The sequence below is a fragment of the Pezoporus flaviventris genome, unplaced genomic scaffold, assembly GCF_033815535.1.
Source record: "Pezoporus flaviventris isolate CSIRO_AGI_PZ_B2104156 unplaced genomic scaffold, CSIRO_AGI_Pfla_v1 ptg000026l, whole genome shotgun sequence".
Classification (NCBI taxonomy): Eukaryota; Metazoa; Chordata; class Aves; order Psittaciformes; family Psittacidae; genus Pezoporus; species Pezoporus flaviventris.
The window spans coordinates 20,619-43,578 of record NW_026892574.1 but is presented as its reverse complement, the minus strand read 5'-3'; the positions used below and the strand labels follow the sequence as shown (position 1 = coordinate 43,578).

Below are 22,960 nucleotides of genomic sequence, written 5' to 3'. Positions count from 1 at the left end.
ACTGACAGCTTTGGGCAAGGCATGGGCAAGGCATGGGCCCCTCCCTGAGCACAGCAAAGGCATGGCTCACCAGTGGGTATCTGCTCAAGGAACAGCACTCAGTGCCTGCTCCACCATACACAGATAACATACTGAGGCAGCACACCAACCAGGAAAGGACACAGAAGGGATGTTGCTCAACTACCACTACTTCACCGTAAGAATGCAGCTTGCTTTACACTTTATCAGGCCAGAACTAGCAAAGACTCCTCATCCCCTTACCTGGAAGCTCCTCCATGCTGTTTACAGGGCTAAAGTAGTTCTTGAGTGCACTGTAGCTGTTCATAGCCACACTGAGGTAGAACTCCGGCATGAAAGCGAAAAGCGAGCCTATCCTGTCCCCATGCTCGATGGTGCGGATGCACACTCGCAGCAGCCAATATATATCCTGCATCTTTTCCTGGCCAGAGAACACACAACAACCCCCATTCAGTCTTGCCCAGTTTCTCTTTGGAGAAACACAACAATCAGCACCACACTTAGACCTGAGAAACATCTCCACAGCTAAGATGTTCCTCAGACCACCGCTTTAAATTCATTAACCAGATCTATGACATTTGGTCTTTTCATAAAGTCATAGAAGCATCAGGTAGAAGGAACAGTCAGAGATCTCTACACCAACCTCAAGTTCAGAGCACAAACATCACCAACGTGACATCAGACCAACTGTGTCTTCGTCTCACTGAGCCTTGAAACCCTCCAAGAACTGTTCCTTGGCAGTGCATATCTGACCACACAGGCCTGATCACAATAAAAGGCATGCTTTTATTCCAAGGACACTGGCTGAAGGAAGGCAGACATTAGCAAACCCAGCATAAATCTGCTGGAAAGAAGGCTGGTCCTCTGTCTGAATTAAACAGGAACAGGCTGAAAGTTCATGCCAGCTCAGAGCTTTATAATAGGCAGCCACAGCCTTTCGGATTCTGTGCCAGCCATTCAAGCGCATTTACTGTCCTGAGGAACATCGGCCTCTTGCTTCTCTAAGCAAAATTCAGAGGCTCCTAAATTAAAACCAGGAAAATTAAGAGCATCTACATAACTTTGAGCTATAAAAATCAACACCAACAAAGCCATAAAAAGAGGAAATACTATTTCATATCCTGCAATGCCAAGAAATATCATAAGCAACAGCAATTTGCATCAAAGTAGACGGAGGAAGGTAATACTTCTGATTTAAAAACAAATTAAAATGAGAGGTGTAGATAAGCAATTTCACTTCCTTAGTGGCTTTTCTTTTTAATACTCACTACCACCTTTGGGAGATTAACATGGGTTTGTTCTGTAAATCAGTCAGAACTAGTGCAAATCAACTAAATTTACTAAAAGACATCTTTATTTCAACACTGACACATATCTCAGCTCAACTGTTGCTTTCAGGCTAAAAAGCAGTTCTGCAGACAACATTAAGGTAAAGAAAGCTGCATTTGGTTTTATTAAGATATTTATTTGATAACCTCATAACATCATTTCAGGGATTACCAAGCTAGAAGAAAGCCTACACCAAGAGGAAACAAAGACGTGATTACCCACGTGTGATGGATAAACACAGGGTTGTAATAAAATAAGTTGAAATGGTCTTCTCACAGGGATGTTTTGAGGGCAGGATTGTTTACTTTAAGAGTGTTTGTAAGCTGTAGCACTCCCTTTTATCTAAACTTGAATCCCTCGGCTCAGAATAAACTAGTGACTAATTGCCCTTAAGCAGCAGCCTCCTCCGTGCTCTGACACCTCAGCACAGAGCAGGACTTCCCCTGTAGACAGAGCCTGTCTCTTTCTCCCCATCAGCATGAGCAGTGCCTGCAACACTCATACAAACGTGTCCCTCCACTGCACACAAGTCCCAGGGACTTCCTGTTGGAAGGATGTCTCCATTGGAGACAGCAGAGACCTGTGATGGCTGTGAGATGGAGCCCTGAAGGTATAGGCAGTATGGACAGCCTCCTCTGAGCAGCCACATTCCTCTCCAGAGCAAGCTCACTCAGCTCCTGGGGCACATTTCACAGCCCAAGCCATCTAGTGAACTGCTCTCCCTGTGGGCCATGCAAACCAGGACAGGAGCACAAGCGGAGAAGGCTGTAGCCTTCATTCCCAAATGTTGCTGATTCACCCAGAAAGGAGACACCACACTTCTGATGGGAGGCAAGCACCTGCATTTAATGATAACAGATCATGTAGAGACATGAACAGTATTTCTGCATGGGCATCGTGATGATACCTGCAATATACACTGGTAATGCCCCTCTGCCTTTCAAGAACAGTCTGGGAAGAAAGGCCTATTTTCTGGCAAGCATGGGCTATGCTAATGGAGCTCGAGAGCTTCTGCAGCACAGCACTGTGCCCTGCCGTCCTGCTCTGGGAGTGAAGGAGGGGACAAGCAAAGAGCTCATGAGTCAGGCTCAGCCACTTCAGCTCTGCCAAATGTGCTCATATGAGCTACCCATCCTGTTTACATCCTGGGACACATGCATGTTCAGGGAACCCTGCTACCACAGCATGTTCAGGAACACATGTCTTCTTCCCCAGCACAAAAAAAGCTACAGAGATGGGGCAAGGCAATATGCAAGGGAAGACAGTGAAATCAGCAGAGTGTAACAGCAAAACTGCTCATGAGAAAACACACCAGAGATTTTATCCTGGAAAATGGTGAGTGCAGGGAAAAAAAAGACGACCTGTACAAACAGTCACTGCACTATTAACTGCAGAATGCACTCTCTCTATGTGGGAACCAAGTGAAGAAGAGAACACGTGAAGAAAATCACTGAGGCTTGGATCCTTCAAATTTCAGGAAAAGCAGCACTAAAGAGATCCCCCTGTGACATACAGCATAGCTCATGGAAATGGTTCAAAGTAGCCTCTATCCTCTAGACATACCCCAAGAACTGAATCTCCCTTCTACCTGCACCCTCTGATGTCCAAAGGAAAAGCCTACAGCACCATGCACAGCTCAGAACAGACTGGGCTATGCCCTAACAAACAAAATTGGACCACATCTGGGACAGGCAGGGCTCACGCCTAGGAAGGAGTCTCTGATGCACAAGGGAAAACCAAGCCCCAGAGATCACTGGTAATGATCCAACACCAGGGAAAATGACACTTGTGACATGTGAGCCAAGCAGCACAGAAACAGAGGCACCTGGCTTGGTCTCGCCTGAGCTGCTCACATTACACTCACCTTTGAATAAATGGTGACGTTTATCCAAGCAAGGCGTCGGCTTAGGTGATTGAGCTTCTCAGAGAAAACCTTTTGGCTCTTCAGCAGTTCCTCATGGATGTCTCTCCTCTGAAAAGGGTGCAGAGATGTGAGGGCAGATGCCACTGCCATTTATAGCACTCTTTTTTCAGAGCTGGACAAACAATGCAAAAGCAAATACCACCTTGGGGCTAGCTAAGGAGTATTGGCAGGAGGGAAAGTGATCAGCAGTCTTTCTATGTAGAGAGTGGGAATCAGTGCTATAAAGAGCACTTACCAGTCTCAGCAGTAGCCTACAAGGCCTGATGCAGATGCTGGCCCGGGATGGGCAGCAGCTTTAGAGTCACCTACTGTCAGATACTTTTTTAACATCATCAGATACACTGTCTCCTGCAGCTGGAATAGGACAGCACTGGAGAGTTCCCACCACAGGAAACCATCTCCAAGGCATCTATCTGCAGCACGTGGAAGTTTGCAAGCTGCCATGGCTTGTCTGGGAGAAGCTGAAGTGGTTGCTTCAGTCCCTTTGTTCCTTGAGCCTGTGGTACAATCGGTTGGCACAGTACGAAATGCAGCTGCCAGCTCCAGGCATAGGTTACTACCCCATCCAAGACATTGGCTGCTCCAAGGCTAGAAATCACCCACTGTGCTTCATCCTTTTTGCTAGATACTGAGGCTTACTAGAGAAGGAAGCTGGGAATCCAGAGACACTTACCCTCTTTGGGCAGCGGCTGATTTTTTCCTCTGTGTCTTTCAGTGCCATGGCATATTCATTCACATCATCTGACACACCAACCATCTGAAAAACAGCAGATTTCAACCTCAAATGAGGGAATTTTGTCCTAGACATATAAGCATGCAGCCAGATCCCCCATGGAAGCTGGGAGAAGAAAAGGGCACACACAGTCACCAGATAAGCAGGAAACAGTGTAGAAGCATGGATGCTTCTGCAGAGGCATAGATTCCTGCTTACCTTCCCAAGCTGCTGGTGGACACTGAGGTTGTACATCATGATGATCCCATCCAGGACTTCTAGGAGAGAGTTCTCTGTGATGGGCTGATCTGGCTCCTCTGGGGGTTTGCCCAGTAAGAGACCCTCGTTTCCATGGCTGCCTTCAACTGCAGTGCATCCCCCAGACAGAAAAGAGATTCTCAGCAAGGCATTCTGGCACCTCAGCTTCTGCCTGCACCCCTCTAAAGCCAAAGCCCTGCTGTGTCTTTCTAACACAGTGTCCCTTCCCAGCCCATGTGGTTCACTAGATACACTTACATACCATTCCCATCTCACTGCATGCAGCAGATTGACCTGCTGGATCTGTTCAAACAGATCCATAGAATCATAGAATAGTGTGGGCTGGAAAGGACCTTAAGATCATTTAGTTCCAACCCCACTGCCATGGGCAGGGACACCACAAACTGAACCATGTCACCCCAGACTCCGTTCAACCTGGCCTTGAACACTGCCAGGGATGGAGCATTTATCACTTCTTTAGGCAACCTGTTCAGTGCCTCACCACCCTCACAGTAAAGAACTTCTTCCTTATATCTAACCTGAACTTCCCCTCTTTAAGTTTGAACCTGGTACCCCTTATCCTATCACTACAGTCCTTGATGATGAGTCCCTCTCCAGCATCCCTATAGGCCCCCTTCAGATACTGGAAGGCTGCTATGAGGTCTCCACGCAGCCTTCTCTTCTCCAGGCTGAAGAGCCCCAACTTTCTCAGCCTATCTTCATACAGGAGGTGCTCCAGTCCCCTGATCATCCTCGTGGCCCTTCTCTGGACTTGTTCCAACAGTTCCGTGTCTTTCTTAGTTGACACCAGAACTGTACACAGTACTCCAAGTGGGGTCTCATGAGAGCAGAGTAGAGGGGCAGGATCACCTCCTTTCACTGGCTGGTCATGCTCCTTTTGATGCAGCTCAGTATATGGTTGGCTTTCTGGGCTGCGAACACACACTGCTAGCTCATGTTCATTTTCTCATCGACCAATACCCCGAAGTCCTTCTTCGCAGGGCTGCTCTGAATCACTTCTCCCCCCAACTTTCTTGAGCCCTGCACATGTGTCAGAGACCTGCCTGGCGCAACATAGCAGCAATGGTGTTGCTACTGCACACATCATCATCCAGCTTGTCTGTGTTCAAAGCAAGTGTGTCTACAGCTCTTTCTGGATTACCTCTCTGCAAAGTCTCACTGCACTTGCAGAAACAAGGCAGCATCTCCTAACATGCAGAAGGTGACAGCATCCCCAGTGTCATGTTCAGGATGACAAATTAGTTAACTATGGACTTGTGGGTGTCAGCAAAGCTGGAAGTAAACAGATTGCATTCCTCTTGAGAATACTGGGAGCTGGAAGATGCCATTCTCCCAGGGATCACCTGGGCCACGCTAGCATGCAGCAGAGGTACTCACTGTCCTCCTCCGTCCGCTGCTCCACACTTAGGGTGCGCACTTTAATCTTCTCCAGAGCTCCAAGAGGCCGCCGTGGGTTCATCAGGCTGACGGCTGCTGTGCTGAGGAAGCGGTTGGCACGGCCTAAAGTGGGGGAGCTGAGCCAGCCAGGTCTGGCAAGAGCTCCTCCAATGGCGAGGGCAGCAGAGGGACGCTGGGACTGGAATTGAAGAAGAAACAGTTCTAGCTGTTTGGCTGCCCACTATTCCTCCCTTATCCCTGCAAAGATGTTGGTAAAGATGAGCAGTGGTCACTGGAAGGTGAGCAGGTACCTTCCCTATCAAGTCTAGGCCCACAGTGCCAGGTTAGCAAATGGATATTCCTTCCTCTAAGGGCACATGCCAAGTACAAGCAGCAGCTCTGCAACCAAGAAGCTGCTGTCTGCAGCTGTCTTGCACCCTTTCAAATGCAAGCACCAACACCTGCCATGGAGAGGAAGGGACGTACGTAGATCAATGGGTAGTGAGAGAGCAGAGCAAAGAAAATTTCACTGCCCAAACCTGGTGCATCCAGGACTTTGCTGATCTCCAGCAACTCTCATGCAAGTGAAGCTATTTATTTGGTTGTCCATGGACTGTTAAGAGTCCTGGCCCAGACTCTGCTTTCTTCTAAGGCAAAGCTTTTCTAGGCAGAGGCTGAGCTTGCTGTGCCAGCACCAGAGTACCCACAGGTGAATTACAGTAAATCCTGGCTCACTTGTGCTGCTGATGTTGCTGATTCCTCATCTTCATCGAGATCATCCATAGTCACTGCCTGCAGCTCCGCAGGGTCAATGAGCACATTGGCTTTTGCAGCCAGGTCATCTGCACAGAGCACACCAAAGCAGCTGTAAACACAGGAATCATTCTTTGCTTCCCATAAAACAGCCGTAGGCTCATCCTCTTTCCTGCTTCTTGGCAGTAGAGGAGGTTGCTGTACCAGAACAAGCTCACCTTCCCCCCAGCTTCCTTATGTGGAATAGGTCTGCCCTTGCTAACACAGCAGAGACAAAGCAGCAATGGGTGCTGCTCACCCAGGACCCATTTCTGTTCCTGGTCCTACCAGCAACAAATAGAATAACTGAGGAACCAGAGGACAACCACCAGGACCAAAATGAACTAGCAGAGGGAAGGAAACTCAGGGACTGAGACCATTTTTAAGCACTGCGTTCTTCAATGCTCTCCCATGATATGTCCCCGAGTCTCTAGGACTGTGACTTAGACCAGAAACCATTCTCAGCTCAGAGGAAGGCTGTGTTGATAGCTATGCTGCACAAAGCCTGAACAATGTGTCCTCTAATCTATAGCCTTGTCTTTAAAGCTGGCCAGGAAGACCTTGGTTAGAGATCAGAGGAGATGACATGGTTCTCAAGTTAAGTAATCTGATTTTGAACAGCCAGGGAGCAACCCGAGACAGTGAAAATTTTCTGAATCTTGCAAACACACTGGGAAAGGAGATCTGAGCTACAGGCAAGTGCACATGAGCCAAAAACCAGAGACAAACCAAGTCTAACGGAATGGCAAGGGGTTTCTAACCTTCCAAAAGGGATGTCTATTGTGTGAGTAGCATGCTGCATACAACCATACAGCTGCAGTATATACACAGGGCTGCTCTTGCTTGCCCTGAGTGGTACAGCAAGTAAATCCTGGACATCCTTCACACCCAGCAAAGCCAGGCAGATGGTCAGCTCTTTGACAGCTCCCAGCCCTTGGCTATGGTGCAGCAAGAGCACCACACCAGAGGGTACTTCCAGGTGACTCTGCCCCACCAGCCATATGCCCCATTCAAGGATATAAACAGTAAACTGTTCACTTAAAGGATGCTCAACCCAAGAGGGAATGTGTCTTCTTCAGCATAACTTGCATCTCCTTTCCTTAAATTTAAACACAATTCACTATCCGCAGCTTCCTCTCTCCCTGGGATGTCTCTTGAATTAACTCCATCCAGGACCTGGATGCAGCTATTGGAAGTAAGACCATTTACCTTTCAGAGTCTTCTTAAGATGAGACAGGAGTCCTCCAAGTCGCTGAAGGTCAAAATAATCCACCTTGCCATTATAGAACAGTTGAGGAGGGACATATGCCTCTAAAGCAGAGATTTGATTCTTCCATGAGTCACATACTCAGGATCCACACAGACATGTAAGTTCTCCTGTGACAGACCCCAGGGCCCAGCCTGGACTAATATTCAGTGACAACTTTTGTTGTCACAAAGCACAAGCCATTAAGGCAGAGGTGATTTCCACAGTGAAACAAGCATTAGATCCACGCAGAAACAGAAGTAACCCGTGGCCATTAACAACAAACCTCCCAGCACTTCCTCCCTCCCAGCAACAGTCACTGGAGGAAACTGGATCATCAGAAACCCCGGCAGCTCTCCATCTGGCTACTCTAGCTCTGTCACTTAGTCCCACAGGAATTATTAAGGCACTTACTGACTCTTAAGAAAAGGCCAGCCCAAAGAAAGAAAAGGGAGTGCCAAGCAGATCATGGCAGGACAGGCAAGGTAGGGTTTGAGAATGGGAAAGCAACTGGCACTGATTTGGTTTCCCCTTAATCCCACTGTCTGGGAATCACAAAACCAGACAAATATCTTCCCCTAAACTTTGACTATGGGATCATTGAGCTGCCCTTCTATAGACCCATAATCAAAACTGGACTCTGCTCCAGAGCAGACAAGGTGAAACAGCAAACAGTAGAGGTGCCCCTTTGCAAGCCTCAGGTCTGGATGTTTACTGCAATAGGTCTGCACACAGGAATTTCCCAGGGTGACCGGGAACTATGGAAATAGGGTGACAGAAAGCTCAGGCACCCATGAGAAGCAGAACATTTCCAGCATCTTGGAGAGCACTGCCAAGATGTAAGCCTTGTCCTAACCACAGAAATGCCTTCAAAGCTTCTCCTCCAGGCCTTACCTTCACTGCTCACTGTGGCTGGGCTTTTCGCCTTGTGGCCATCCCAGAAGAAACGCAGGGCAGCAATAAGGCGGTGCAGGAAGCACACCATGTACTCTGGCGGGCACAACACAGTCAAATTCTAGGGCATGAATGAGAGTTCAGCCATCAGGATAGGTGTGAAAGTTCATCTTATTCCCAGTGGACATACGGTACAAGCAGAAACTCTGGTGCTTTCAGCCTTGCTAGCATCTCTAGAATCCAGCACTGGTAGAGAGGCCAGCCCTAATGGTAGGGAGCAGTTTCCACCTCTAGAAAGTCCTGGTCACTGAAACAACAAGCTGGTCTGACAGAGGAGGATGGATACAATGTGCTCCACCATGAAATACAGGGCTGATCACGAACACAGAGATGCAGGTAAAGAAAGGGTTTCCTGCAACAGCAGATGCCTACCCAAACCTGCAGCCCAAGAAACTGCTCCAGGGCCAGAACAGTCCTTACCCAGGCAGTGAAGAGGATGCCAAAGCCAGCAGGCCGCAGAGCACTCCACAGCCGTGCTCCCTGAGAGGTTTTAGGAGGTCATTCAGCTCCCACCTAAGGCTCTGCCCAAGGACGACCTTCCTACAAATGACTGCATAGGACTTGGATAAGTTGCCTGGCTTCTAGCCTTAGACCTTCTCCCCACTCCCTGCCGTATCTAGACCTCAGTTATCAATTGCTGGAAGCAGCCTGGTCAAAAGGGCTGAGCTCCCAGTCTGAAGGTGCCAGAGAGCTCTCAAGATGAGGCCTGAGGGAAGGATGACCTTCTGACTTACCCCTCTATTGCTAGCATTTTCCTGAAGAAACTTGCGGAATTTGTTTAGGAAGATGTATCTGGAGGCTTCCCCCTGGCAGGAGGAAAAGCAGGTGGTAAATCTATGCCTTAAAAGTCCTGTGATGTGGGGATACTGCAGCGAAAGATTCACAGAGTACTTACCCCTCCTCTGTCCTTGTTGTTCAGCAGCAGCTTCAGAATCTGAACCTGGAGACCTTCCACCACTAAAATGGAGACAACATCTGCCATCAGAAAACAAGCACTCGAGAGTAACTACCCATACTAACCCCAACTGCAGTACCACGTCCCCAGGAGAAAGGCCACCTGATCTGCAGAGGGGCCCAGGAAGAACTGGTGCCAGCAGAAAGCTGATCACATCACTGAGAATTTTCTCTCCCACCACCCAGCAATAAATCCATCCACATAAACAATACCCCTGAAGGCGAGTTTGGCCCTGTGGTGGGATGCTGCAGGTCTGTGCACATGGGTCCCAGCACTCTTAACCCTCTAATAGATAATGGCATGACTAGCCCCCACCTCTGCAGCACATCCCATCCTGGCAGGAACACAACTGGACTTCACATTGTGATGGGAATTTAGAAACAGCTCAAGGGTTGGTCCCTTTTACTGAACAAAACATTGGGGATCTTGACAATTTCCCTTCTTCCTCAGAGACCTTCAATGCGTTTCTTCAGCCTCTGGCAGCCTCTCTCATATGCCCGCCGCCTCAGTCTCTCCTCAGCACTTTCCTCCTTCACCTCCTTATTCTCCTTGCCCTGATTGGGGGACAGACACTGATTACTAGGAGAATTCTTCACAGGGAAAACATCTTGCCAAATGGAGAGCAGAAACTCCCTGAAACAACATACCAGTGTGTGACTGGCAGCACACCTAAAGAGGCCTTCCCTGGCCTTGTAATGAGTAAGGGCAGGAGATCTTTTGAGGATACCCATGTCAACCTGGAATTTCTTAGATGCTGTGAGATCTGTTGCCATAGAAAATGCCCCCCTTCTCTGTTCTAAGCAACACACTCCAAACATCTCCTCTAAGGTGACAGTAAAGATGACAGCACAATGGACAAGCTATAGCTCTCACACAACTCTGAAGGATGCACCAGTACTAATGCAGCTGGAAACATCAGCCAATCAATTTCCTCAGCCAGAAAATGATGGGGCAGCAGGCCACAGAATTTCTTCAGACTGCTTAGTGGAAGTGCCTTTACTCACCTCCTTGGTGAAGCGGTTTGGCCACCATGTGGTTGGAATGAGCTCCTGCAAACCAGCCTCCTCCACACGCAGCGGGCTCTTAATGTAGAAGAATACAACAGAACGGAGCACATCAAAGCTGCAGCCAAGTTAAAGCAAGCACAGAAGCTACGTCAGGACAATATACAGGGTTTGTTTCCAGAGCTGTAGTGAGAGATTCCTTTCCAAACAACCACTCAAAGGTCTACCAGATCAAGAGCCCCTTTCTCCTGGGAGAAGCCCCAGGCAGTTATCACAGCAGCTGGACTGCTCTGAAAGCATTTTTGCTCTAGTGACATTAGAGACGTCAGTCAGGTAGAAATGAACTGTATGACACTGCTCCACCTCCTCAAAGCAGGACCTTGTAGAGAATGGTGTCAGACTGACAGGGGAAACCTGAGCAATTAAAAATGACTTCTCAAAGACAGGTAGTTTCTGCCTCCCAAGACCTTCAAATCCTTGAAGCCTCCTGGCCTGCATTATTGAGGGCAGGGAGAGGCACAAAGGATACAGAACATTGCTGAGTAAGTATTTTCTGGATTTCTCATGCTTCAAGACTGCTATGGTGAGCCGGAGGTAGTGAATCTAAGGAAACAGAAAAAGCAAAAGTGACTCCATCTGCAGAAGAGGCTATGACTCTCCAACGGATCCAGTGTGACAGAACCACCATCTCTAGATCAAACAACTGCAAAATCCAAAACATCATGTACCTTTGGACAAGGGGACATAACAGATGCTGCCTAGTCACAGATTCCTGGGGATTCAGAAGTGCAACTCACTTGTAATCCCAGGTCTGGGATGATGGGGGAGAACCTGTAAGCCCGCAGCAGGGACATCAGTAGCTGCTTGAGGCACTCGTGCACTTCATACTCCTGAGAAAATAAAAAACACATTAAACAGCAGCAGCATCAAGTAGGGAACAGCTACAGTTCCCAGAGCATGACCTTGGAGGGAAGCATTCACTTCAGATCTGAAAAAGCAGGCGCTCTGAACCCATAGTGGCTGTCCACCTGCCTCCATAGGAGAGTCCAAGCAGAAGTTGGTGCCATCGCTTTGCTACAGGAAAACATGCACTAGTAAAACAAACCCCAAAATCACCTAAAAAACCCCCGAAGTCTCGGGTCCTCTGTAGCTGGGCAGTCTCCCACCTTCGTATCTCTGGAGCTTATCAAACATACCATCTTTGACAACAAACTCAGAAAGAAGAGAAGTAAATGTGATGATGAAATTTTTTGAGTCTAACTCATAGCCAAACAGCAGAAGTCCAGTGCTGTTAATTGTCCATCTGTTAATTGTTACCCCAAAGGACAGACATGCTGTCTCCAAGCAGATTTCTGGCAGTGATTGGCTCTGTGTAACTACCCCAGCCCTCCAGCAGCAGCAGCTTTCCAGTGGCTAGTAAAGGCTGCCCCAAACAAGTGTCCCTTGAGTGACCACATCCAGCTTGCACACAAAGGGCCATGGGAAATCGGAGGTTTTTTTGCCAGTGGTGCTGGAGGTGGTGAAAGTGCAGTGCCCATTTCCACCCCAGTCCTGCACACTGTGGTCTATCTCCTGGGGCACATGGTGGAATTTAGGACATCCACAGTCATGTAAGGATCAAAAACACCTAAGAGACCAACTCATTTCTGATTGATAAATTTGAAGTTCTCAGAAGCAGGAAGTTACTCAACATAACCAGCTCCTTTGGCAGTAGGAGAAGCTTAGAAATGCCTTGTAAGCTCTTTGCTAGTATCACCACTACCATTCAGTATTGAGTCATTCAGTATTGAACCCTGTCCTCAGCACAACCTCTTCCCAGGGTTTCCTTGTGATCCCTGGGGAAGAACCAGCACCCTAGCAACTCACCTCCATAAGAAGCCACATGAGATCCAGCAGCTGCTGAATAAGGGGATGGGACTCCACTGCCCCTCCTCGCTCAAGGATGCTCAACAGGAAGGTCATGAGCACATCTTCCACCAGATACACCTTGCACTAAGACAGAGAGCCATGTAAACAGTACTCCAAGGCACAGTCACCTCCCAGAAAAAGCTGAGGTTTATCTCCCCTTGCAAGCACAGTAACAGGCATCTACAGAAGCTTTTAATACATGGATAAAACTCACCAGAAGAGGGGAGAAATAATTGAATATGTGGGCTAATGTAATCAACACTGTGGGTTCTCCTTGCAGCTGCCACATGGATGTGTCCTTTTCAACCAGCTTCCCCTCCTGCAATGACAAATGCAGGTAAACACACAGCTTGGATCCAGCCCAATCCACCAGTCACCAGTGACTGAATGAACCAGAGGGCTAGGGCAGCCACTGTTTTTACAGGCTGAGTGCAGTAAAAGCCTTGAACATGGGAATTCAGGAAGGCAAAGCAGTCAGGCTCATGCCTCTGGAGAGCTGTCATGCAGTAGAGATGTCAGCTATTATTAACCACATGGATACACCTTGATAAGGTTTTTCCAAAAGGGTTTTAAGTGTAGATGATTCACAGGTTGTAAATGGGAATCCCTGCAGAGGAGGTCAACTAGTAAAGCAGGTCTCCATTCAAGCCACAACCATGGCAGATAGCATAAACTGGTCAACAGTGCCGCAGCCAAAACAGTTCTCAAGGCAGACCTGACAGAATTTCACCACATCACTAGGAAAGCAGTAAAAAGTTTAGAATATGAACAAGCTTCTCTCAAGGCTGCAAAATTAAATCCAACAGTTCTGACCCTGACAAACACCACTTCTTGTACACTGGGAATGACACCTCGCAGGACTGAGAACAGTAAAACCCAGTATGATTTAAATTAAGTCCTGGAACTATTAGGAATCCCATTTTGTAAGCCAACATGCACAGCTTATGCAAAAGCATACAAACATTTAGACTCCAGCTACGTGGAAACATCTGAGCTGTTGGCATGTGCTGAGAAGTGCAGAACCACATTTTCCAGTGTGGTGCCCCACAGTTCCACCTAGGAACAACAGCTTACTGTCACATCTATTCCAATATGGATCACATTCTTCAAGTAGCCTAGCAGCTTGTGAGCCTTCACTAGATCTGCAGCAGGAGGATCTTGCAAAGGGCAGTAACCTTCCACTGGATAAGTAGGCAAGTGTTAAGGTAAAATGCAATCTGATCCTTTCAGGACTTCTTTTGTTAATGCAAAGAAAAGACTGAGTCTCTATTTTACTTCATACCCACACATGCCCCAGTCACAGTTCAAACCTCAATGCCTTCTAAATGGATGGTAAGCCACAAGCTCTTATCCCCACTTCCTCAATATTGCTAATACCATGCCAGAAGTCCCGTATGAATAGGAAGTAGAAAAGACCAGTGGCCAAGAGGCTCACCAGTATTAGGGTTTCCAAAACTGGACAGTGAGACTATTGAAGGATCAGGGTGTCTGGGAACAGGCAGCCCCAGGCTGCAGCAGTAGTCGCTCATCCAGAGCTGAAAGCAAAGCTCATTTCAGAAGCTGTCAGGGACCAGCACTCATGTTTGTGTGCCCTGCAGTTCTGCTCCAGCTGAGGATGTATCTGATTCTTGTCTCCATGACCCTGCCGTGGGAACAAGTGTGAACAGAAGAAAGTGACCTGCAGTCAGGTATGTATATTTTTCAGCTTCCAGAGATGGTCTCAGGACATGTTCTTCTCCCCTCAGACCTCCTCTCTGCACACATAAAGGATATCGGAGTGGACGGCTTCCAAAGTTAAAAGCCACGGATTCTTTGAATGAGAGACTGATGGCAGGGAAGTAAGCCATTCCAGCACCCCTCGTGATGTTATCAAAAGCAGTCCCCAGAGACATGCCATTCCTGAAAGAAGGAAAACCCACAATATTTTAGTCACAACAGGAGGGTTTGAGGTCAACTGGGCAATCCAGGTATCTGTTTTCCCCTCCCAGCAACATGGCAACACAGACACACCAGTCAGTCATGCCTCCCATCACTCTTAATCTGCCACACATGCAAACACCACAGCTCTGCTGAGTAGCAGCCATGAGAAGCACATCAACACTCCTGTTTTCATACAGGTAGGCACCGGAGTCTGAACAACGTGCAGAGCCCATGAAGCTTCAAGGGCAACCCAAATCCTTACAAGATAACCAGCAGGTCATTTGAAAGGCAGGTGAGATTTTTGGCCTCATCCACTTATGCTGGTGGAGATAGAAGGATAACGCTCTCAATCTACTCTTCTCTCAAAGATGACATGGAGCAACTAATAGTTTTAAATTCCATCTGACTTGTCCAGGCTGTAGTTTACGGACAGTGAACAATTCTTATTCAGCCTGGCCTTTCCCGTTGAACATGGGAGTTGGAGGCTAGAGATTCATCAGACTTTCCACTGCTCCTTGTGAATCTAGGACAGGCAAGGTCTACAGCAACCACAAAAGCTATCAGTGTGGTTCAGCCAGCTGTAGTATTAAGCATCAAAAGAGATGCCCTCCCCTCCAAAATCCTAGCAAACTCTGTAGCTTGAACACCTTTCTGCCAAATGCTCCCACCTCAACTTAGGAGACTCAACAACCCATTTAGATGGTTTCTGAATGTAATGCAGAAAAGCAACAGGATGGAACTACCAAGGAACTTAAAGGGGAGAGGGCAGAAATAGGGCTCAGCAATCTGCTAAGCAGTGAGGAAACTTTGATGTTTCACACCACACAGACATCAACAAAGCAGGCAACTGGGCAAAAATGCTTACAAGCAGAAAGCAATGGTGCCCTCATCAAGGTCTATCAGACAGCTGACGATGTCTCCTGCTGCCCAAGACTGCAGTAAAGGGAGAGAAAAGGTTAAATATATATCCGGGGTGTTCCCACATCAAAAGAGTGTCTGAAACACAACCAATCCCATGGGTTTCAGGGTTGAAGAAGAGAGAGCTCCTTCTCACTCCAGTTCACACTGAATTTTCTGAAAGCTGCATGTAAGCCACTGATTGGGATCTTTTTCCCTCCAGCAACAGGAACATGCACAGGATCAACACTGCATCATCCTCTGGTGTGCTACAGAGAACCAAAACCTTCCAGAGACCAACAGCAGCACTATGCTGGGCATCAGTCTGCTGAGGCTGCTAAACAAAGCACCCAGACAGCATGTCCAGCAACCTTAAAGTACAAACAATTGCTGGCACTCAGCCTCTAAAAGAACAGAGTGAAGCAGGAAGGGCAGCTTGAGGGTGTTCCACAAGGCCCTGGAGAATCAGTGAGCAGAAACCACCTGTTTCCTTCTGATTCCTCTGCAACCCGTTTCTGGGAGGACGGCTACTCACTTTGCCATAGTTGGTAGTAGTCACGTTCCACTTGCGCACCCTGTTTCCATCATATGCATATGAATCTGGTGTATCTCCAACTCCTTCCTGCACCGAAGTATCAAAGAGGAGACTCAGACCAGACCAAGCATGGGGGATCCCTCTTACCGCAAGGGCATCTTTAAGGAGGAGACCAAATCAGCTGACAGCACACATGTTCTACCTGAGAAAAACCCTCATTCTAGGTATAAATCCAGTGGCCTGTGATCCGTGGCTCAGAGAAATACACCACTTACTACTCATTTTGAAGTCAGAAGAAGAGTACTGGCATCCTACACTTCTAATTTCTGCCAAAGCAGCCCAGAAGAATGACCATCACCTCCTCCCTCATATGTTGCAGAGTGGCAAGTTAATGAAACTGCACCTGACATCCCTTCACAGCACCAAACATCCCAAGAGCTGGCCTGGGCCTGCCTCTCCTGGGCAAAAAAACCCTACAGCGCTAGCTGATGAGGGCCATCCCAACAGCCTGGCTGCCAGCACTGCAGACACGCACCCTCTCCAGAGATGATGCCAGCAGAAAGTCAACACTTTGTAGCTATGTGCAGCAAAAGCACAGCAACACACCCAGTGTAGAAGACTTTCACAGCCTGCACCACTCTGTGAACACAGACCAGAGAGTCTAGTGAAGATTTCTAAACCAGCAGATCTTGTATTTCTAGTGTGTGTGCTGGGCACCACATGCCAGCAGGGCAGGAGCACAGCACCAATGCAATGCTCCACACTGACCTAAGAAGCAGTAGAGGAACACAGAGCAACCCTGTGCCACGTGCAGCAGTTACACTACCTCCTGATTAAATTTGCAGTTGAGAGTACACCAGCCAATCTGCATGAGTCCCTGGGAGGAGATGAGCACCTCGTAAATCCATTTCCCTGAAAGAAAGAGATGCCACACAGTGAATCCCTGCTGCCTGGCTCATTGTCAGAGAAGCCAAACCTGATGCTGCTCCCACAGAAATAAACGTGATACTCAAAGGAGCTTTGAGACATCCCCAGCATGCCCCTCCCACCTCTTGGCTCCAGCATCACACAATCCTCCATCCTTCTGACTTCCTGGAAAAGCCAGCGGATGAAGGTGGGAAGAGAAGGCTCAAGATGTGAAACACATTCAAGATTTCCTGAGCTCTCTAATTGTGTAACTCTCCATACACTCTTCCCAGGTTCTTTTCTCAACACATAGCTGGTTTATCTCCTTACCTTTATACACGCACGTCGTGGCCCTGATGGACCCAAAATTACTGTGGCCAATCACCTGGACCAACAAACAAAAGATATTTTGAAATCAGGCAAAAAGGTAGATGGAGAGTTATTCACAAGCACAGTGTAGGAAAGAGATGGAACATCCTCCCCATCCCAGTAGCTGTACTCAGAGCCCTGGGAAGACATCCAGGTCCTTTCCACAGCTCATCCATACTCAGTGAACTGCAGTGAAGCATGCAACATGGCAGCAGTACAAAGGCAATGTCATGAATGACAGGTTCCTACTGAGATGTGACAGGTATTCAAAAGTGACTATTATATACAAAAGACATCTGAAACCTGGACAACTTAGAAAAACCCTACAGATTCAGGACATCCAGACTAAAGGCAGAGGAATGGCAGGTAACATAACAGACCATGAAGAAGAGGTGAAGGTAGCAACAAGGAAATCACAGGCAAGTCAGCCTGATCCAGCATGAGGGTAAATTCTAGGTACAGCCAAGGTAAGCTACAGCAGGTGGTCAAAGGGAAAAGGGAGACCAGGGCAGCCTCCCCTGCTAGAAGTAAAAAACGATACACTGATTAAGGAGGGAATGAGCACAGGAACACTGTTCTCAGTGAAGGGGTGAAAGGAGTGCAGAAATCGATCAAGTAGGAAAGGATTCTTTCCACTGATTTACTGCATGAGGAGCACCACCTAAGGAGCAAGCAGCAAGCCAGTGGAAACAAAGGAGAAAGGACAGGCTCAGCTTCAGCCTCTCGCCACCAGAAGAGAAGGAAGAAGCAGTCTGCTGAAAGTCTGGGCAGGAAAGCTGACTGCTGGCCTTTGCTTACAGCAAACTCTTCAGCAAGCCCTTGGACCAGGGTAAACCTTTCAATCCCTCACAGCTCCACTCAGAGCTTGCTGAGATTTAGGGGTACTGATAGACCCAGAAGAGCTCATTTCCTTCAGGATCCTGCAGCCTTCTGGGTAGACTCCATTTACAACACACTACAAAGCCAATGACAGGGATCTGTTATGAAGAACAAACCAAGAAACCCCAAGTGCTTTTAGTTCCACAAGACCATTTTCTGCTGCCCCCAGCACCACACTCACCCCAAGTAAGTCATCATCCACCAGCAGAAGCCCCTCAAAACCACTTGTGTGGTCCAACACCACAGTAGATGGACCAAGCCGGCCCTCTGCTACCTGATCTGAAACAAGAGTTGCAGAAAAAAAACTTAGGGAAAGTTGTGCAGGATTTAGCAGTACAGCTGATGAGTGTCTCCAGGTAAACCTACAAGAGCACCTGGATTCTGCTGCAGTGGAAGAAAACTAAGCTAGCATTACCCATGAGAACCTCTGGAAAGGAGACACCAGTGACATTTAAAAGGAGGTTTTCACAGCAACACACAAGGTCTTAGCTATGCAACATGCAGGACATATGCTAAGTTTTCCACATCACATCAAAATCTTACTTTGGCAAAATTTAAAGACCAAACTAAACTCTGAGCCAAATATTTCGCCAACATATCACACTTTGATTGAAGCCAGCAAGAAAAGTTCTTTTTAAGAGAGGAGCCAGGTTGTATCCTGCCACATCCTGACTCATTCAGGGAAATGGATGCTAGCAAGAATACAGGCAACAGCCTGAGGCCTAAAGGGAATACTTACAGTGGAGACCAATATGTACAATTGTCAACAAGCCTCTGCATTTCCCACTGAGGAAAACGCTGCATGTTGCTGGTCACAGCAACGGCTCTGCTTCTCATTACCAGTGAAATACCTTCAACATTTGTCCCCAAACTGTTTTTCCAGGCATTTTCACCTGAAAATACACCCCCTGCTTCCACCAGCATACCTGCTCCAAGGATGGCTGATGAGCCCCTCACAGGCAGGATTTAAAGGTACAGTAAATTAGAGCACAGGAGAGCAGAACAAGGCTCACTCAGAGAACTGCCTTTCATGATACAACTTGTCCTCCCAACTAAGCAGTACAAGCAGAAAGTGCAAACCAGACACTCGGTGTCTCCTACCTCGACTGTCTTCAGAGCCACTCTTCTCTGCTAGCAACCAGTCAAGGTGCTCCTGCAGGTTCTGGAACGTCAGGTGTTTTCTGGGGAATACACATGCACAGGAGCTATTCAGAAAACTCTGTCTCCAAGTTTTAAAGAGCTGCAGCCCACACACATGACCACACAGTCCTGTGCTGTGAGACATGAACTGGAAGTTCCATTGATCTGTATTTCTTGTGACGAATCAGGGGAATTTGCTGCTCACCACATCGGGGCAATAAGTGAACTGAGGATTCAATATAGCAGGAACAAGCAAAGCAGCTAACAAAGAATCTTAGAGTCTTCAGTTTGCTCAGGAGTATTTTGTGGCAGTAAGAAAGCATGCTTGGGCAACAGCCAGAACAATTTTGTTTGCATACTGAGAATTCTCTCATGCACCCTCTCTGGGCCACTACTTTAGAGTACTTTCTCATACTGCCCTCGTCTAGTTCTTTGTCTTCAAGGCTAGTTCATTTAGCTGTTCCTTGTAAAAGAGCCATCCTAGACACCTGACTCATCCTTCCTCAAAACCCCTGCAGCATGAAAATACCCTTTTGAATCTGGCAAGACGAAAATGATATGGTACTCGAGATGAGGGTAAACCACAAATTTACTCATGATGATTCTCCTTATCCCTTTCCTAACAATTCCTGACTTCCTATTTTCTTTTCCTGACAGTATGTCATGCCAATCTCATTCCACTGTAGTAAAGATCAGCCCAGGGCCCACCATTTTATTCACAATATTGAGGCTGTTCCCCTTTCAATACATCACTTTACACTTCCATCTGTGGAACAATGTCCCACTTCTGCAGGACTAGAGCTTTTCCTAAGACTGTGGTGAGAGACTTTTTGAAAGCCTGATGGATGTGAAGATGCACAGAAGTGGAATCAAAAAATCAGTTTGGGTTGCCATGAGAGAGGGTGCCTTCCATGGAGCAGTTTCATCAGAAGCTAGCATGGAGCAGGAGTTCTGGAAGGAGAAGAGCTAGCCAGAGAGATGTCTGCAATGAGCTCCTCTGTGAGGAATTTAGGCCTCTGAAGACAAGATGTCATACAATAAAATTTCTCTCATATGGCAAATGTTATTTCAAGACCTATTTGACTGCTACTGGCCTTTCTACCAAATAGCCAAGTCTAGGCAATAGGCTGGAAGGAAGAAAGGAAAGAAAACAGAAAGCGAGAGACCAATCCAACAAACTATCAGTTCTGAGCTTTCAAGACATTAATCACCAGGGAAAGAAATTCAAAATACTGAAAACCAAAACACTCAGGCAGATGGAATATTCCAGCTGGCAGGAGAGCTTGTGGCAAACCCCTGCCATAAGCCTCGCTCTCCAAGAGTGGAGAAGGCCAACAGCTATTTTTAGCAGCTCTGAGCTCACATTTGAGCTGGCAGTACTAAGTATAGCCCCTGGAATGTGAGCCCAGCCACTCTGCAGCACAGCCAACCAGCAGGAACAACAGGCCTACCTTGCTCTGCCTTCCCTGAACCTGTCTGACTTGCCTCAGGCAAAGCAGCTAAATGCAAGGGAAATTTTTCTCATCCAAAGCTACAAGTTTCTGGCCTACAAGGTGAAGAACTGAAAACAAGTAAAAGAAAACAGACACTAAACAGGAATTTTGTGATTCTTTTCCTTTGCTGACTCCTAATAATAAAAGTACCAACAGTTCCACAGCCTGAGAAATGCATGGTATTCTATATATCAGTAATAGCCTTGACTTTAGTTTACAGGGCACTGACAACCTGTTTTTCATTCTTGTACCTAGAGCCTGGGCATTTTGTACTTCCTTACAAGTAAAGACAGAACAGAAACAATCAAGTGAATGCCTATCTGCCTGTTTATCTCAGGAAAATTGCCTAGAGACTTTGTGTATGGGTTGGGTTTTTTTCATGCAAAAACAAATCTGAAGAATCCTTCCTAGCAAGCCCCGCAATTTGAAAAAGCTATTAAAAGATGAAACCCAAGAATCATTTCTATACCTCAGGGCTGCTGTGCTCATAACAAATATCACTGTGTGGCACTAAAATACCTTTCCTTCCACCACAGTGCTGTATATAGCTGGGCACTGATACAGCATCACTTGCTATCTAGTGAATGAGAAGTCCAATACCTGTAAGCAGCTGCAGGCTGGTTCCCATCAGCACTGGTAAAGACACAATGCAGGTAATCATTCAGCAGCCTACTGTTCACGATCCCTTGGGAAAAACAGGAAGGAAATGAGCTGAGGGAGGCAGGAGGCAAACTCAAACATTAGTTTCACTTGTAAGCAAGAAACTGGTAACTATGGGAAAATCATATTCAAGTTTGCAGATAACACAGTGGAAAACACAGCTTCAAGAAGTCAGTTCTCATCTCACTGTCTTCACCAGCAGCCCCGGAGTCTGCATTTATCGGGCACATCTCCTCAACAAGGGCTCTTTCCAATTTGAGCTGCTCTACTATAGCAAATGGGAGGCTCTAAGTTGGTCCCCACAAGTGGAACTACATCCTCAGGAATCCCACTGGTGCAACAGTGCCCTCAAATCTGTGGTCTCCTTTGACAGATTTGTGGTCTCATAAGCACAATTCTGAGGGATTGGTGAGTCCAAGAGAAAACAGACTGCCTAGCAGGTACCAAAATTTCCCAGAAAAGGATTAATATGAGAACTTGACAAGCTGTTCATCCTGGAAGGGGAACTCCCAAAATCAGATGGATGAAGGCAGGCAACAACACATTCTCCAGCCTCACAAGACAGGGCTGTGTGTCAAAGAAACAGCACCATGACAGGACTTTTTGAAGTCCTTGTTACTACAGGAATGTCCCTCCCAAAATCTCAGTTCACGAACTTACTCAGTTTCAGCTTCACCACACCTCACATCAGCAAGGTAACTGCAACTGGAAGGCAGCTGATCTCAAGTGAGGCAAGGGCTGCTCACCGGGTCCACAGCGGTCCTGCTTTTACCCAGCACATACAGGCCCATACCTGTAACCTTGGACTTCTCTGGCTCGGTGCTCAGCCTGTAGTTCTTCCTCGAGAAAGAAGTTCCAGCACCTTTTGACGTCATTCTATACAGGCACCACTCCCAGAGTGGATGTAAGACAGACAGAAGCCTAGAATAGAACTGTCTGGGGAGGATGCTGCCTTTAGTCTTCTTCCTTTCTCGGATGCTGATGTACCTGGATTTAACAGCAGGGATAAGTCAAAATATAGCCAAAGTCCTTGCACTGACATCATCATACAGGAGACCAAAGCCAACTAACTGCCAACTCTGCCCTCAGCCCCACCCATCCAACAACCCAAAATCTTCCCAAAGCAGAACAACGTATGAAGCCACACTCCAGACAACAACACAGACACGACTTCAACCAAGGGCACAGGCAGAACCAGGCCAGAAAGAGGCAACCTCTGCACCAAGGTTGAGCTAGAACCACTGAGCCAGCACAGGGCCGCAGGTACCACAGCTGCCAAACACCACCACAACTGGTCACCGCATGGCACTGCTACTCATGTCCTGATGAGACAACTCTGCCTTCCTCTCCCACTCTATTAAGAGAGACACATGCACCTGGTTAATATTCTGTTTAACAGATAGATTATTATGCTACCAAAAACGGAGAGAGAGGGAGAAGGAATGAGACAAATGCAGATCACAGAATCACAGAATCACAGACTGGTTTGGGTTAGAAAACACCTTAAAGCTCACCCAGTTCCAACCCCCTGCCACAAACAGGGACACCTCACACTAGATCAGGCTGCTCCAAGCCCTGTTAAACCTGGCCTTGACCACTGCCAGGGATGGGGCATTTACCACTGTTCTCAGCAACCTGACCCAGTGCCTCACCACCCTCACAG

General features: G+C 47.4%; 1 protein-coding gene across 2 annotated transcripts in view; it reads right to left on the bottom strand.

Moving 5' to 3' along the window:
* The window catches only part of RNF123 (ring finger protein 123), a 47,376-nt gene extending 25,015 nt beyond the window's left edge, over positions 1 to 22,361 (bottom strand). The window contains exons 1-26 of one of the 2 annotated variants that reach the window (XM_061458210.1): positions 22,091 to 22,361; positions 21,238 to 21,322; positions 19,106 to 19,185; positions 18,186 to 18,283; positions 17,087 to 17,141; positions 16,677 to 16,762; positions 15,851 to 15,937; positions 15,284 to 15,351; positions 14,272 to 14,397; positions 13,573 to 13,687; positions 12,713 to 12,817; positions 12,457 to 12,582; positions 11,388 to 11,480; positions 11,120 to 11,193; positions 10,591 to 10,708; positions 10,041 to 10,140; positions 9,527 to 9,588; positions 9,366 to 9,437; positions 8,572 to 8,692; positions 7,641 to 7,742; positions 6,375 to 6,481; positions 5,640 to 5,838; positions 4,203 to 4,348; positions 3,945 to 4,109; positions 3,212 to 3,319; positions 262 to 439 (exon numbers count right to left, since the gene is read on the bottom strand). In XM_061458210.1, the coding sequence (XP_061314194.1) occupies positions 262 to 439; positions 3,212 to 3,319; positions 3,945 to 4,109; positions 4,203 to 4,348; positions 5,640 to 5,838; positions 6,375 to 6,481; positions 7,641 to 7,742; positions 8,572 to 8,692; positions 9,366 to 9,437; positions 9,527 to 9,588; positions 10,041 to 10,140; positions 10,591 to 10,708; positions 11,120 to 11,193; positions 11,388 to 11,480; positions 12,457 to 12,582; positions 12,713 to 12,817; positions 13,573 to 13,687; positions 14,272 to 14,397; positions 15,284 to 15,351; positions 15,851 to 15,937; positions 16,677 to 16,762; positions 17,087 to 17,141; positions 18,186 to 18,283; positions 19,106 to 19,185; positions 21,238 to 21,322; positions 22,091 to 22,172 (2,758 nt within the window). In that variant the 5' untranslated portion in view covers positions 22,173 to 22,361. The remainder of the gene's footprint in view (positions 1 to 261; positions 440 to 3,211; positions 3,320 to 3,944; positions 4,110 to 4,202; positions 4,349 to 5,639; positions 5,839 to 6,374; positions 6,482 to 7,640; positions 7,743 to 8,571; positions 8,693 to 9,365; positions 9,438 to 9,526; positions 9,589 to 10,040; positions 10,141 to 10,590; positions 10,709 to 11,119; positions 11,194 to 11,387; positions 11,481 to 12,456; positions 12,583 to 12,712; positions 12,818 to 13,572; positions 13,688 to 14,271; positions 14,398 to 15,283; positions 15,352 to 15,850; positions 15,938 to 16,676; positions 16,763 to 17,086; positions 17,142 to 18,185; positions 18,284 to 19,105; positions 19,186 to 21,237; positions 21,323 to 22,090) is intronic. The other variant, XM_061458211.1, reaches the window with a different exon arrangement.
* Between the last annotated feature and the right edge of the window lie 599 nt (positions 22,362 to 22,960).